This window comes from Mucor mucedo (genome assembly GCF_025094135.1).
Source record: "Mucor mucedo strain NRRL 3635 chromosome Unknown EV154scaffold_13, whole genome shotgun sequence".
Classification (NCBI taxonomy): Eukaryota; Fungi; Mucoromycota; class Mucoromycetes; order Mucorales; family Mucoraceae; genus Mucor; species Mucor mucedo.
The window spans coordinates 120,812-135,116 of NW_026252297.1; the positions used below are offsets into that span (position 1 = coordinate 120,812).

The 14,305-nt window shown below is 37.0% G+C and overlaps 9 protein-coding genes across 9 annotated transcripts; 1 reads left to right on the forward strand and 8 right to left on the reverse strand.

Annotated features, from left to right (window-relative positions):
- Window positions 1-21: 21 nt before the first annotated feature.
- On the reverse strand, window positions 22-510 carry EV154DRAFT_575992 (uncharacterized protein; the record flags this gene model as incomplete). The annotated part of the gene is made up of 1 exon (XM_051606471.1): window positions 22-510. A coding segment is annotated over one exon (489 nt), but the record flags the coding sequence as incomplete, so codon positions are not given.
- A 3-nt stretch (window positions 511-513) lies between these two features.
- Window positions 514-3,995, reverse strand: EV154DRAFT_575995 (uncharacterized protein; the record flags this gene model as incomplete). The annotated part of the gene is made up of 3 exons (XM_051606472.1): window positions 514-1,464; window positions 1,657-1,835; window positions 2,048-3,995. The coding sequence occupies 3 exons, from the start codon at window positions 3,993-3,995 to the stop codon at window positions 514-516; spliced, it is 3,078 nt and encodes a 1,025-aa protein (XP_051461399.1).
- A 41-nt stretch (window positions 3,996-4,036) lies between these two features.
- EV154DRAFT_575996 (uncharacterized protein) lies at window positions 4,037-6,074 on the reverse strand (the record flags this gene model as incomplete). The annotated part of the gene is made up of 1 exon (XM_051606473.1): window positions 4,037-6,074. One exon carries the CDS (start codon window positions 6,072-6,074, stop codon window positions 4,110-4,112), a length of 1,965 nt encoding a protein of 654 aa, XP_051461400.1. The 3' UTR covers window positions 4,037-4,109.
- A 110-nt stretch (window positions 6,075-6,184) lies between these two features.
- Window positions 6,185-8,125, reverse strand: EV154DRAFT_496641 (uncharacterized protein; the record flags this gene model as incomplete). The annotated part of the gene is made up of 1 exon (XM_051600172.1): window positions 6,185-8,125. The coding sequence occupies one exon, from the start codon at window positions 8,123-8,125 to the stop codon at window positions 6,185-6,187; it is 1,941 nt and encodes a 646-aa protein (XP_051461401.1).
- A 291-nt stretch (window positions 8,126-8,416) lies between these two features.
- On the reverse strand, window positions 8,417-9,688 carry EV154DRAFT_496642 (uncharacterized protein). Its single transcript, XM_051600173.1, has 3 exons — window positions 9,480-9,688; window positions 8,850-9,427; window positions 8,417-8,765 (listed from the first exon to the last, which is right to left on the reverse strand). Exons 1-3 carry the CDS (start codon window positions 9,589-9,591, stop codon window positions 8,523-8,525), a joined length of 933 nt encoding a protein of 310 aa, XP_051461402.1. The 5' UTR covers window positions 9,592-9,688; the 3' UTR covers window positions 8,417-8,522.
- Window positions 9,629-10,564, reverse strand: EV154DRAFT_413917 (uncharacterized protein; the record flags this gene model as incomplete). Its single annotated transcript, XM_051595585.1, has 2 exons — window positions 9,629-9,746; window positions 9,846-10,564. 2 exons carry the CDS (start codon window positions 10,562-10,564, stop codon window positions 9,629-9,631), a joined length of 837 nt encoding a protein of 278 aa, XP_051461403.1.
- Window positions 10,565-10,851: 287 nt separating this feature from the next.
- EV154DRAFT_559736 (anticodon-binding domain-containing protein) lies at window positions 10,852-11,619 on the reverse strand (the record flags this gene model as incomplete). Its single annotated transcript, XM_051605568.1, has 4 exons — window positions 10,852-10,884; window positions 10,938-11,067; window positions 11,133-11,350; window positions 11,455-11,619. 4 exons carry the CDS (start codon window positions 11,617-11,619, stop codon window positions 10,852-10,854), a joined length of 546 nt encoding a protein of 181 aa, XP_051461404.1.
- A 427-nt stretch (window positions 11,620-12,046) lies between these two features.
- On the forward strand, window positions 12,047-12,616 carry EV154DRAFT_559737 (uncharacterized protein; the record flags this gene model as incomplete). Its single annotated transcript, XM_051605569.1, has 2 exons — window positions 12,047-12,350; window positions 12,411-12,616. The coding sequence occupies 2 exons, from the start codon at window positions 12,047-12,049 to the stop codon at window positions 12,614-12,616; spliced, it is 510 nt and encodes a 169-aa protein (XP_051461405.1).
- EV154DRAFT_49183 (uncharacterized protein) lies at window positions 12,517-14,069 on the reverse strand. The gene is made up of 2 exons (XM_051599602.1): window positions 13,862-14,069; window positions 12,517-13,681 (listed from the first exon to the last, which is right to left on the reverse strand). Exon 2 carries the CDS (start codon window positions 13,677-13,679, stop codon window positions 12,645-12,647), a length of 1,035 nt encoding a protein of 344 aa, XP_051461406.1. The 5' UTR covers window positions 13,680-13,681; window positions 13,862-14,069; the 3' UTR covers window positions 12,517-12,644.
- Between the last annotated feature and the right edge of the window lie 236 nt (window positions 14,070-14,305).

The window sequence follows — 14,305 nt, forward strand, 5'->3', positions numbered from 1 at the left end:
TTTTTTGTTTATTTGATTGGTCTACCAACCACTGTAAAAATGATCAGGAACAATGGTATCTTTACAATTTTCCTCATAATGGAACGTGATACTATCGCCTTCAAGACATCCAATCGAATAGATATCAACTGTTAGTTCAATCACCAGCTTTTCAATATTAAAACATCGGATTTCAATGATAATCTTTTTAAAATCGTTTTTGAAGGTTTCGAAAATAATTGATGTTGATGATTTTATCTTGTTATTACCATAAAATTCATAATAAAAAGTTTGAGCATCCATTGCTACTTTGAGATAAACTTCTATTGCTGTCGGGTTTGTTTTCTTTTCCCTCAATAATAAACAACCAAATGAACTATACGGCATATCAATTACTGTATGATTATCAAATGATGGAGATATTGAGCAATGCGCAAAAGTTAGCGACGGCTTTTTTACAGGCAATGATGTAGACAATTCACAAAGAAAGTCAGTGCCAAATGTGCACCTCTCAAATTCCACCAATTGAAGGTTTTAGGTGGCCTTGAAAGGACTTGGATCGAAAGAATTAAATGATCCATCGGTTACCCGAAGTCTCTTTAGGACTAGGCACTGTTCAAATACAGGATTAAATACGTCCCCGTCCAGCATCCTATAAGCAGCACTTTCTTTATCATGATGGTCTGTAGCAGGTACCAATTTAAGATTTAACGACTTCATTGTTGGCCCGTAGATGGGAAGAAGAGATTCATGTGGTAGTTCTTCATATGATTTCACAGACATACCATCTATTATTAGGCGACGAGGGGGGTTCGATACACAAGACTCTAAAAAATCGAAGACCTCACTGAAATCCTCATTTTCGTAAGAAAAATTAAAAAGCGGCTTGAATCGTAAGTCGGGACCATATCGAATAGCCAAATGTTGAGTCAGTTTTGGAAGTTTCGCAAAGACTTCTACATAGTTTTTGATAAATAAGGTACCAATTCGGCCAGTCCTCATTCGGGAAACGTACGTCAGGAAATCGATCCAAGCTCTGTTAGGAACTTGATGCACTATCTCTTGATGTTGCAAAATTACATCCAGATCATCCTCAAAGTAGTAATCATTATAACGGTGATGGAAATTAAAGTGGTGTAGGTTGGGAAATAGATACATGATATACTGAAAATGCCGCTCATTGAGGGGTAATGCTCCAATTACTAGTAAATTTAAAACGTTCGGAAGCGGCTTCAAGTTATAGGGTTCCGGCTTATCATGAATTTTTCCAAACAAGGGGATCTCGTCGGCACAACATATTGTAATAGTTGATAAAAGAGGACAATGCTGAATCTTTGTGAAAATCTGAAAGATATTGTCATGTTTAGCCAAGTAGAAAGTGACATCTCGGACATTTGTAAATTTCACTAATCGATTTAATGTCTCGTCTCGCTCATAAGTCGGGTGGCGTTCCCGATTGTCAAAACATTCCACTTTTTTCAGCGTCTTTCTCAAGGCGTAAGCAGCATATCCATATGATATAAAACTCAATTTCGAAAGCGGGTATCTTTTGTAGGTTCAGGCTATTTCCCATGGCACGAATTTTTAATGTTAAACGATTGAAGAATGAGCTGTCTGGTTTGTTTCGACTGCTTAACGATATCAAGTTGGGACATACTTTAAACAAAAGACCTAAACCAAAATCCATTGTGTGACAAAACGGCCATTAGAAGAGTCGAGCATGAATCCAACGAATCTTTCAACTTCATCGTTAGTATCTAATTCCACTATTTTGTATACCACCTGTCGGCTAACTATAGACCAGTATCTAGAGATCAACAAGCATTGCAGTTTGGTATCCCAATCCTTCTCACGATCTGTTATGAACAACCGGTTTAACTCATTGATCTTAAACTGAATGATGTTAACGAAATCTCGGCGGGCAGCTGACCCCAGTTTGACATTTAATTGATAGCAAAGGAAAAATAAATCAGCCAAATAACATTTGATTTTTATGCAAGACTGCTTCGTAATTATCAAGTCATTATAATTTCTTTTCGAGCAAACTTTTATTATCTAAAAGCTTTACCAACTGAGTTGTGAAAATTAGCAGGTTCGCTTATTTTCATATGCTTTCCTCCATAACGGAACGTTAGATTATCGCCTTTGAAAGATCCATGTACATGAAAACTATTATTTAGTTTTATCACCAAATTTTCAATATCAAAGCATCGGATATCAATACTCATCGATGAACAACTCCCTCTAGAGGATTCGAATTCAACTGGTGATGACAATACCATTTCGTTACCTTCATCCATCTCATAATAAAACGATCGCGACTTTTTTGTAACTTTGATGAATAATTTTATAACCCCCGTACGTCTTTCATCATTCCATATTAAATAACCAAATGAAGTATACGGCATGTCGATCACCTGAAGACGATTATCCGTCAATTCACAAGGAGGCGATATAGAACAAAACGTGAATGACAAATACTGCAATAGGTCAGGCAATGATGTAGATAATTCACAAAGAAACTTGTCGCTGAAAGAACACCCATCAAATTCCACCAATTGAAGGCTTTTGGTAGCCTTGAAAGGACTTGGACAGAGAAAATTAAAGTTGCCATCGCGTACCCGCAGCTTCTTTAACACTGAACAATGTTCAAATATCGGGTTAAAGACATTTCCATCTAGCATCCTGTAAGCAACACTCTCTTCTGAATCGTGATGGTCAGCAGACATCATCTTAAGATTTAACGACTTCATAGTTGGCCCATAGATGCGAAGAAGAGGTTCATGAGGTAAATTATCATAGAAATCAAAAGACCTGCAATCAAAAACAAGATGACGAAACTTTTCGATTCCATAGCGCTTTTTACCATAATCCGAAGACTCGAAATCATGGTTTTGGTACACAATATTGAAATTCGGTTTGATACATATGTCAGGTCCATATCGTATTTCTAAATGTTCAGTAAGGTTTGGAAAATTTGCAAAGACTTCGGCATAATCCTTGATAAAGAAGGTGCCAATTATATTCGTGTTTATTCGAGAAACATACGTCAGAAAATCGATCCACGCTTTGCTGGGAACTTGTTGTCCTATCTCCTGATGTTCTTCCATGATGTCCGCTTCGTATGTTACGCGAGAAAAACCATAAGTCTGTTCAATATTGAAGTCATGTAGGTTTGGAAATACATGCATGATATACTGAAAATGCCGCTCAGTGAAGGGTATTGCTCCAAATACTTGTAATTTTAAAACGTTTGGAAGTGGCTTCAAGTTGTAGGGTTCTGGGTGATCAAATATCTGTCCGAAAAAAGTCTCCATGACACACATTATTGTAACAGTGGGAAATGAAGTGCAATTCTGGATCTTTGTGAAAATCTGAAAGATGTTGTCATACTCATACAAATGAAAAATGACCTCCCGAAGTTTTGTAAATTCCACTAATCGACTCAATGTCTTGTCTAGTTCATAAGTCGGTTTATCATAAAGGGCATCACAGAATGAAACTTCTTCTAATGTATTTTTTAAGGCGTAAGCTGCCTGTCCATATGATTCAAAACTTTCAATATCATCAACCTCAAACCCCGGTATCTTTTGTAACTTGAGACTGTCTCCCATTGCACGAGCTTCTAGCATTAAAGTTATAAAAAACGACTTGAGTAGACAACATCGACCCTGTAACGATATCAATTTGGGGCACGCTCTAAATAATGGACCTAAGTTAAGTTCCACGTGATGCTTCATGTCCGAATCAAAAGTTATTTCTCGGACTAAACAACCATTAGGAGAATCGAGCATGAATGCAATGAATTTTTCAACATTACAATCAATGTGTAACTTGACTACTTTGTATGCCACTTGTCGGCTAACCATAGACCAGTGTTTAGAAATAAGTAAGTATTGTTGTTTGATTTTCCATCCTTTCATTTCTTCAAAGCGATTCAGCTTGTCCAAGTCAGCAATTGCAAACTGAATGATGTTTAACAAAATTTCGGCGGGCAGCTGACCCCAGTTTGACATTTAATTGATAGCAAAGGAAAGAACGGGAGAAAACCAAATTAGCCAAATAATATTTTGTTTTTATGCAAGACTGCTTTATAAATTATTAACTCTTTTCGGGCAAGCTTTTATTATTTAGATAAAGCTATAGCAACTGTTGTGAAAATTAGCAGGCTCACTTATTTTCATATGCTTTCCTCCATAACGGAACGTGAGATTATCGCCTTTGAAAGATCCATGTACATGAAACCTATTATTTAGTTTTATCACCAAATTTTCAATATCAAAGCATCGGATATCAATACTCATTGATGAAGCATAGTCTCTAGAGTAATCAAATTCAACTGGCGATGATAATACCATTTCGTTACTTTTATCCATCTCATAATAAAACGATCGCGACTTTTTTATAACTTTGACGTATAATGATTCCATGGCCTCCGTACATCTTTGATTATTCCATATCAAATAACCAAATGAAGTATACGGCATGTCGATCACCTGAAGACAATCATCCGTCATTTCGTAGGGTGACGATATAGAACAAGACGTGAATGACAAATACTGCATTGGGTCAGGCAATGATGTAGACAATTCACAAAGAAAGTCAAGGCCAAATGAGCACCTCTCAAATTCCATCAATTGAAGGTTTTCGGTAGCCTTGAAAGGACTTGGACTGAGAAAATTAAAGTAGCCATCGCGTACCCGGAGCTTCTTTAACACTGAACAATGTTCAAATATCGGGTTAAAGACATTTCCATCCAGCATCCTGTAAGCAACACTCTCTTCTGAATTGTGGTGGTCAGCAGACATCATCTTAAGATTTAACGACTTCATTGTTGGCCCATAGATGCGAAGAAGAGGTTCATGAGGTAAATTATCACAGAAATCAAAAGACCTGCAATCAAAAACAAGATGACGAAAATTTTCGATTCCATAGCGCTTTTTACCGTAATCCCGAGACTCGAAATCACGGTTTTGGTATACAATATTGAAATTCGGTTTGATACGTAAGTCGGGTCCATATCGTATTTCTAAATGTTCAGTAAGGTTTGGAAAATTTGCAAAGACTTCGGCATAGTCCTTGATAAAGAAGGTGCCAATTATATTCGTGTTTATTCGAGAAACATACGTCAGAAAATCGATCCAAGCTTTGCTGGGAACTTGTTGTCCTATCTCTTGATGTTCCTCCATGATGTCCGGCTCGTCTGTTACGCGAGAAAAACCATAACCCTGAATAACAACGAAGTCATGTAGGTTTGGAAATACATGCATGATATACTGAAAATGTCTCTCAGTGAAGGGTATTGCTCCAATTACTTGTAATTTTAAAACATTTGGAAGTGGCTTCAAGTTGTAGGGTTCTGGCTGATCAAGAACTTCTCCAAAATAAGTATCGCTGACACATATTATTCTAACAGTGGAAAATGAAGTGCAATTCTGGATCTTCGTGAAAATTTGGAAGATGTTGTCATACTCATACAAATGAAAAGTGACCTCCCGAAGTTTTGTAAATTCCACTAATCGACTCAATGCCCTATCTGATTCATACGTCGGATTATCATAACGCATATCACAAAATGAAATTTCTTCTAACGTATTTTTTAAGGCGTAAGCTGCCTGTCCATATGATTCAAAAGTGTCAATATTGTCAATGTCAAATGTCGGTATCTTTTGTAACTTGAGACTGTTTCCCATTGCACGAACTTCTAAAGTTAAACGTCTATAAAACGGCTCGTCTATTGCGTCAAGATTCTGTAATGATATCAAGTTGGGACACGCTCTAAATAATGGACCTAAGTGAGGTTCCACGCGATGCTTCAAGTCATAACCAAAGGTTATTTCTCGGACCAAACAACCATGAGGAGAATCAAGCATGAATGCAATGAATTTTTCAAAATTACAATCGGTGTTTAATCCGACTGCTTTGTATGCCACTTGTCGGGTAACCATAGACCAGTGTTTAGAAACCAGTAAGCATTGCTGTTTGAATTTCCATCCTTTCATTCTTTCAATGCAATTCAGTGTGTCCAAGTCAGCAATTGCAAACTGAATGATGTTTAACAAAATCTCGGCGGGCAACTGACCCCAGTTTGACATTTAATTGATAGCAAAGAAAGAACGTGAGAAAACCAAATTAGCCAAATAATATTTTGTTTATCATGCAAGACTGCTTTATAAATTATTAAGCTTTTATTATTATTAAAGCTCTAGCAACTATTGTGAAAATTAGCAGGTACGCTTATTTTCATATGCTTTCCTCCATAACGGAACGTTAGATTATCGCCTTTGAAAGATCCATGTACTTGAAAATCATAATCTAGTTTTATCACCAAATTTTCAATATCAAAGCATCGGATATCAATACTCATTGATGAATCATAGTGTATAGAGGATTCAAATTCGACTGGCGATGACAATACCATTTCGTTACCTTTATCCATTTCATAATAAAACGATCGCGACTTTTTTGTAACTTTGATGTATAATGATTCAATGACCTCCTTATATCTTTGAGTATTCCATATCAAATAACCAAATGAAGTATACGGCATGTCAATCACATTAGGAAAATCATCCGTTATTTCATAAGGTGACGATATAGAACAAGACGTGAATGACAAATACTGCAATGGGTCAGGCAATGATGTAGACAATTCACAAAGAAACTTGGCGCTGAAAGAACACTCATCAAATTCCACCAATTGAAGGCTTTTGGTAGCCTTGAAAGGACTTGGACTGAGAAAATTAAAGTAGCCATCGCGTACCCGGAGCTTCTTTAACACTGAACAATGTTCAAATATCGGGTTAAAGACATTTCCATCCAGCATCCTGTAAGCAACACTCTCTTCTGAATTGTGGTGGTCAGCAGACATCATCTTAAGATTTAACGACTTCATAGTTGGCCCATAGATGCGAAGAAGAGGTTCATGAGGTAAATTATCATAGAAATCAAAAGACCTGCAATCAAAAACAAGATGACGAAACTTTTCGATTCCATAGCGGTAATCCGAATACTTGAAATCATTGTTTTGGTACACAATATTGAAATTCGGTTTGATACGCAAGTCGGGTCCATATCGTATTTCTAAATGTTCAGTAATGTTTGGAAAATTTGCAAAGACTTCGGCATAGTCCTTGATAAAGAAGGTGCCAATTATATTCGTCTTTATTCGGGAAACATACGTCAGAAAATCGATCCAAGCTTTGCTGGGAACTTGTTGTCCTATCTCTTGATGTTCCTGCATGACGCCTTGTTCTTCTGTTATGCGATAATAACTATAATCCTGATCAACATCGAATTCATGTAAGTTTGGAAATACATGCATGATATACTGAAAATGTCTCTCAGTGAAGGGTATCGCTCCAATCACTTCTAATTTTAAAACATTTGGAAGTGGCTTCAAGTTGTAGGGTTCTGGGTGATCAAATAACTGTCCGAAATAAGTGCTGGTAACACATATTATTGTAACAGTTGAAAATGAAGTGCAATTCTGGATCATTGTGAAAATTTGAAAGATGTTGTCATACTCATACAAATGAAAAATGACCTCCCGAAGTTTTGTAAATTCCACTAATCGACTCAATGCCCTATCTGATTCATAAGTTGGATTATCACGACGCATATCACAAAATGAAATTTCTTCTAACGTATTTTTTAAGGCGTAAGCTGCCTGCCCGTATGAATCAAAAGTATCAACATCGCAAATTTCAAATGTCGGTATCTTTTGTAACTTGAGACTGTTTCCCATTGCATGAACTTCTGAAATTAAACGTTTACAAAACGATTCGTCTATGTCAAGATTCTGTAACGATATCAAGTTGGGACACGCTCTAAATAATGGACCTAAGTGAGGTTCCACGTGACGCTTCATGTAATAACCAAAACTTATTTCTCGGACTAAACAACCATTAGGAGAATCGAGCATGAACGCAATGAATTTTTCAATATTACAATCAGTGTCTAAGTCGACTACTTTGTATGCCACTTGTCGGCTTACCATAGACCAGTGTTTAGAAACCAGTAAGTATTGCTGTTTGATATTCCATTCTTCCCTTCTTCCAATGAAATTCAGCTTGTCCAAGTCAATAAATGCAAACTGAATGATGTTTAACAAAATCTCGGCGGGCAGCTGACCCCAGTTTGACATAGTTTTATGTGTTAGCAAAGGAAAAGAGCGCACCCACTTTTTTTTTTTTCTATTTCTGTGGACTGAGGTTCAATAATTGACACCGTATGTTATGGGCAAATGAAAAAGCTTAATTATACGCGCACCAGTTGGTATTCTCAACTATACTACTGATTATGGAATACAGCTATTCAAGCATTTCTTAACTTTAAATGACCAAACTTTTGCTACTATTGTGCCTGTCAGGTTCAAGTCTGAAATCAATAATAATAGAGTTAACCATTGTCTAGATTCTAACAGTAGGTAACTCTTCCTTTATATACACAAACGAGCTTTATAACACTTCAAAATCCCTCTTAAACAGCATATTATTACAAACAAATATATGAAGACAGAAAGTCTAAAAATAATTACATTATTAGATAAGATTAGAAAAGACTTGAGAGAGACCAATGATGAAAACAAGCACACAGATATCTTGTACAAGACAGGACCAAATCAAGCGATAACGTAAAAATATGGTGACAATATTGCCAAAGGGGTAAGGCAATTGGGTAGCCATGGAGGCTAAAGTGGATGTGGGTGGCATTGTACCCTTTTGATAGAATAATCGCGCTGATTGCATACATAACTCAAGCGTCACAAAATACCAAAACAGAGGCTATATATTTTTTTAAAAAAAAAGCTAGTGTGTTAAATTATATCCTCTCTTTCTTTTTCGCGTATAATATCTTTTTTTTTTTACCACATGAACAGCGGGATAATTGGCTACACCCACATTGCTGTATAATAAATGAGCAAATCTATCGGCACCTGCCTTTGTCCATTCGAAATAAACGGCATATACACCCAACATGATCATACTCACTAAATGTAATAAACCCCAATATCTTGTAGAAGTGTCCACAGCCATTTGTTGTGCGCCAAACATGGCAGAAGGATCAAAAGCACCTTCGTTACCGTTGGATGAAAGAAGATTTTGAAATGCCTCATTGTTTCCTCCACCTGCACCACCCATAGCACCTAATAGAGCAGCTGGATTAAAACTTCCTTCACTGCCTGGTATACCAGCCACACCACCAAACATGCTTGCGAATGTTTGGTTCATCATGGCGTTCATGTCTTGTGACATGTCCTGTTGTTGTTGTTGTTGTTGCTGCTGGTGGTGAAAAATGGGTTCGGGAGCACCTAATTCTTCACTGGGATCGTCACTGTCTCTACGTTGGGTACGAAAGGTAGGCTGAGGTGTCTTTATGGAGGCAGAAGGTGTGTTCATCGAGGAAGTAGAAGGTGAAGGTGATGGTGAAGGTGTATTTCTGTTTGCTAATGAAGCATTAGGGTCTTTGTTGTGAAATATTTTATAGAAGAGACTTACGAAAGGCGGTACCGGTAATTTTACCAAGACGACTTTCACCCGATTGTAAAATACGTTGTTGACGCTTTTGTCTACGACGTTCGAGCTTTTCTTGTTCAGTTAATTCAGCCATGATTATAATTAAAGAGAGAAAGAGAGAAAAATAAAATTTATTTCGTGATTTGAATTATTTTTATATGGTGCTGGTCAAGAAGACCGGCAAATTGGAGTATACCCAGAGAGGTTTGCATAATATAATTAGATTTGACTAAATCCCAGATGTAAGCGCTTGTTTTCTTTTTAATGGCATGGTCTGATGATGATGATGATAATGATGATGATGATAATGATGATGATGGGTGTTGCTGAGAATAGATGTAGGCAGACATGATTTCAATCAAACTAGATAGGACGTGATTGTAGAATTCAGATAGATAGACTTTACTGTGTTTGGCAGCTTCACACAAAGATTGGTAATAATCAACAAATTGGTCAAATAGAGACACATGTATCACCATGGTTTCTTCTTGTTCGCATTGTAAGGGTCGAAGGATACAGATGGGTCGAATAGAATTGCCAACTGCAATGTTATTATTTGAGGACATGAGTGTAAAAGACATCCAATCGTAATCTAAGCTGGTTTCTTCCTTTTCGGAAGATGATATTAAACAAGGTAATCGTGACCATCGTATAAATAATGGATCTTGTGCTGGGTATTGTTTATGCACGGAACAAATTTTGGCTAGACTGGCACATAATGGCTCTACATCATCTTGATACACAAAGGCCATCACGGGTCTGCCCAGTAATTCACTAATGGGCTGTTTGAAATTACGCGAGGGTTGCACTTGTTCTATGGTTCCATACGGACTAAGACGAATGACTGAAATGGCTGCTGCTGTATTTGGCTCAATGATATCACTATGAGATCGAATTAACCAGTAATCTAAGCAACTGGACCCTCCCAAGGGGTCTTGATGTACGCATACTTGAAAGTTTAATAGCTGACCGTTAGCATGTCTTATGGTACAGCTAGGAATCGAAGATAGGTTGGAAGTTAATTGAAAATTTAGACTGTGGATAGAATGTTGGAGTAATTCTGTCATTGAATAACCTAGTAAATCGAGGACTTCGTCGGTGGCAGTGACTATACTCTGAGTTGCATGGTTTGTGATAAGTAAAGAAGAAGAGCGTAAAGGGCAATTTGAAAAAGAATGAGACATTGTTAAAGAGATGGGAAGAAGAAAAAAATAATAATAATAAAAGCGGATTATTTATAAAAAAAAGTGAACGTGATATTTAAACAACAATAACAACAAAGCGCGTGATGTCTCATGTGAAAAAAAAAAAATAAAAAATAAAAAATAAAAAATGGTGCCTGGAATTTAACCCTTCACTTTAATAATCTTTTTCTCTCGCCTTCAAGCTATATGTAATTGTCAATCATCCGTCACAATCATCCATAGCCTGATAACTTACCACTTTCTTTACTCTTGCAAGAGATGCAACTGATGTTGCATTTGCCTTACAATTCTCTACGCTATAAGGTGGTGTAATCAAAACTTCATCCATCACTACAATTGTATCCTTTGACCATCGACACGGTAATCTATACTCTGTTGTTAACATGATGTCCACTTTTTTTTTTAAAACCTGTTGCCAAACAGAGCTTACGTTTTACTCAACGCATTAAATATATCCTGTCCTTCCTTGGTAACGCCAACACCCATCTTGGAAACTTGGTTTCCTAAACCCTTGAGTGCATCTGCTTCACGATTCTTCAACTGATCTACTGCTACAGGTCCAATAGGCAAATAATCTTTTTTGGCCTCACCTCCAATAGACATAATTTCTTTTACAAACGAGATTTTAATAATACGGAACGAGGACTTCTTTCGTGATCCTGTGCAATGTGTGAATGAGAGTTAAAAGATGTAAATAGTAACATGTGCGAGGCAATGAAAAAATTAGTATAAATAAAAAGGATATCAATGACGATGCAGTTGGTGATTTTATCATAAGTGTAGATTAAGCCCTCGACTTCTTCATTGGAGGCTGTTTTGAGCTTGATGGTCTTTCCAATGTATGAATCCAAAGTCTTTCGTTGTCCAGTGGGTGACTGTTGTCTACTACCCGCCTTTTGACGTCCTGTCTCCTCCATGGTCGACTTTATTTAAAGATGAGCAAAAAAAAAGAAAGAAAAAAATAATACAATCCCAACTATACAGCAAAAAAAAAAAAATGGCATTGAGGTATTGTCTGACCAATAGAAACACATGTGCAATTTTTTTTTATTTATTTATTGTTTTTTGCACAAAGAAAATGCATATTTTAAAATAGAAAAAAGGGGGGAGGAGCAATAATTTTTAAGTGTAAAAAATCATTATGGTTTTGAACATGCCGAAATTCCTTTTTTTTTATCTACGCTTTATTTTTTTTATTTTTATCAGCTTAATTTCAATATCAGCCTAAGAGGATGCTGTGTGTCCCCCAAATCCTAGTTTGAGCCAGCATTCTTGAAAGTTTTTTGATTATAAAAAGAACATACAGACAGGCTCTCTTTCTCCATTTTTCATTATAAATTTCATATGCGTTTCTTTCTTCTTTTATCAACAGCCATTGCCTCTGTGCTCGCTATACCCTCAGCAAGTCTCGTAGCTGAAAAACCTCAATCAACAGCTTGGAAAAATATTAAAGTCGCTCTTCCAGACGGCGCCTTTTTCGATGACAGAGCTGCTCAAAGGGAACCTGCTTTGATGGCTGTGGAAGAACCCACCATCGATGATAGTGACCTTGGTTACAAAAATTTACAATTCACAAATCATATTAAAATCACCCTTTTGCCACCTTCCGAACAAGACGAATTAAACGAGATTAATGATGCTGTTCATGGTAAGTTTCTTTTTCTTTTGTCTAATATTTTCTTGTAACTCACAACGCGACCATTGTTAGCCGAAAAGGATTTTGAAGTGGTGCAAGCCTCTAATCCTACTAGACGATACAAGAAATTCAATGAGAATGGCGAGTCACCAGTAATCAGAAGTGTGGAACCCAGTGGAGTTCATCAAAAGAAAGTGGTTGGCATGGATTTAAATGGCCAAATGAAATACCTTGAAATTCCCTACTACAATAGAGCTACTATAATCCAAAAGAAATAGCCTTTTTTTTTTTCTTTATTTAATAAACTTATATATTCATGCCTTGACTTGTAGCCCATGCATCAGCTAAATTTGTAACTAGCATTGCTGTTTCATCTGGTATTTCGCAATACAAGACACCATCTAGTATATTTAATTGTCTATTTTTCCAACGACATAGTTCGTTGGGTGGAACTTCGTACATCATGTGTGGATCACTCAATTCCATCGCAAACCGTTCAAACATGATTAAAAGGTCTGGATAGGGATCATCAAACTGCAGTGATCCAAAAGTAAATTCAACGTCTTTAGCAAAAGGTAGGATACCTTTCAAGGTCATGCCTTGTTCTATTGGTAAAAGACGCACACATTCTGTGATGAATAATGTTTGGCACCAAAGAGGAATGTTACCTCGAACAAGCACATCACGCATTTTCTTGTATGGATTTGTAAAGCGTACACCTAAAGTGTACGTGTAGGGTATAAACGTATTGCTGAGAAGTCGTGGTTGCGTTCTCTGTTGCATTATACTGTTATATAAATCACTAAAAGTGAGTGTATCAATGGGTGCACAATTTTGCCCAAAAAAATCAAGCGCGTTGGAAATCGTTCGAGGCGATGGGAATTCGGTCCGACACTCTTCATATTTTTGCACAAGGAATATGCCTGGTGATATACGAACATACGAGTGTGTTTTTCCATGCATGGCAAAGAACTGTAGTAATCGCAAGATCAAATGCTCGGAGCGACTTATTCTATACTCAAATATATCCCGACTAGCTAACGGATCTGAATTAAAGCTATATAAAGGTTGTCCAAATCGACCTTCTTGGTATTGTGTTAGTGGCTGATTGTTGCGCGATTTGCGTAATTCTCGTTCGTATTGCATTAAATGGGAAGCCGGTGAAGGAATCGCACAGCTGGAGGAATTGAACAACGATTTCCGAATGTTGCTGATGGCATACCGCCAATGATCGGCGGATCGACAAGGACTTGAATTAGAATCATGGTCCTCTTGCGTAGAACAATCGCAGTAAGGAAATGTTGTAGAGATGTTTGGTTGTTTAATCGTAGGAGAATTCATTTCTAACAAAAAAAAAAAAAGATTTTATCGTTATTATTTTTTTCTGTTTGCTTGATTTGATTAGTAATGATGCTCTTCCGCTTATTGGCTCAAAGGAACGCTTCGGATACTATGAATCATCCCATTACAGAACCTCGGTAACACTCACCCTATCTTTTCCTTGTAACTTGAGAATACGTTACCTGGTGTTGCACAATGACCGTTTCTGAAAAAGTACAATTACGTACGCTGGCCGATGATACACTGACACACTCAATGGTCTTATTTACAGTTGTCTCTTCTAAATCACACTGTTTCCCGACAGTCAAGTTGGGGAGCGGGCTTTTTAATCTGGATGAGTAGCAAAACAGGTACAATTCTAAATCCGTTCAAGCTTCTTTTCCCCGGGCTTATGAAAACTTTTGAAACGATCTAGACAACGGATCATCGGCTGAACCAACTCCTGAATTGACATCATGTCAAAAACAAACAAACTTTTCTACAGTTGTATGAATCCAGGGGGGGACGATGTGCATACGTTCATGTATGAATATTAAGACAAAACATTTATTTTTTTAGTCAAGATGGATTTGCAATAATTTCAAAGGCAAACACAGCCATAATGCTTATTTATAAGCAAGTCTTAA

Bases quoted from the DNA above. Each gene is read 5' to 3' on its own strand.
- EV154DRAFT_496642 (XM_051600173.1), bottom strand. From the start codon at position 9,591: ATGGCTGAATTAACTGAACAAGAAAAGCTCGAACGTCGTAGACAAAAG. The intron at 9,428-9,479 runs GTAAGTCTCTTC...ATGCTTCATTAG, and splicing joins AATTACCGGTACCGCCTTTC to CAAACAGAAATACACCTTCA. The intron at 8,766-8,849 runs GTAAAAAAAAAA...AAAAATATATAG, and splicing joins ATTATCCCGCTGTTCATGTG to CCTCTGTTTTGGTATTTTGT.
- EV154DRAFT_49183 (XM_051599602.1), bottom strand. From the start codon at position 13,679: ATGAATTCTCCTACGATTAAACAACCAAACATCTCTACAACATTTCCT.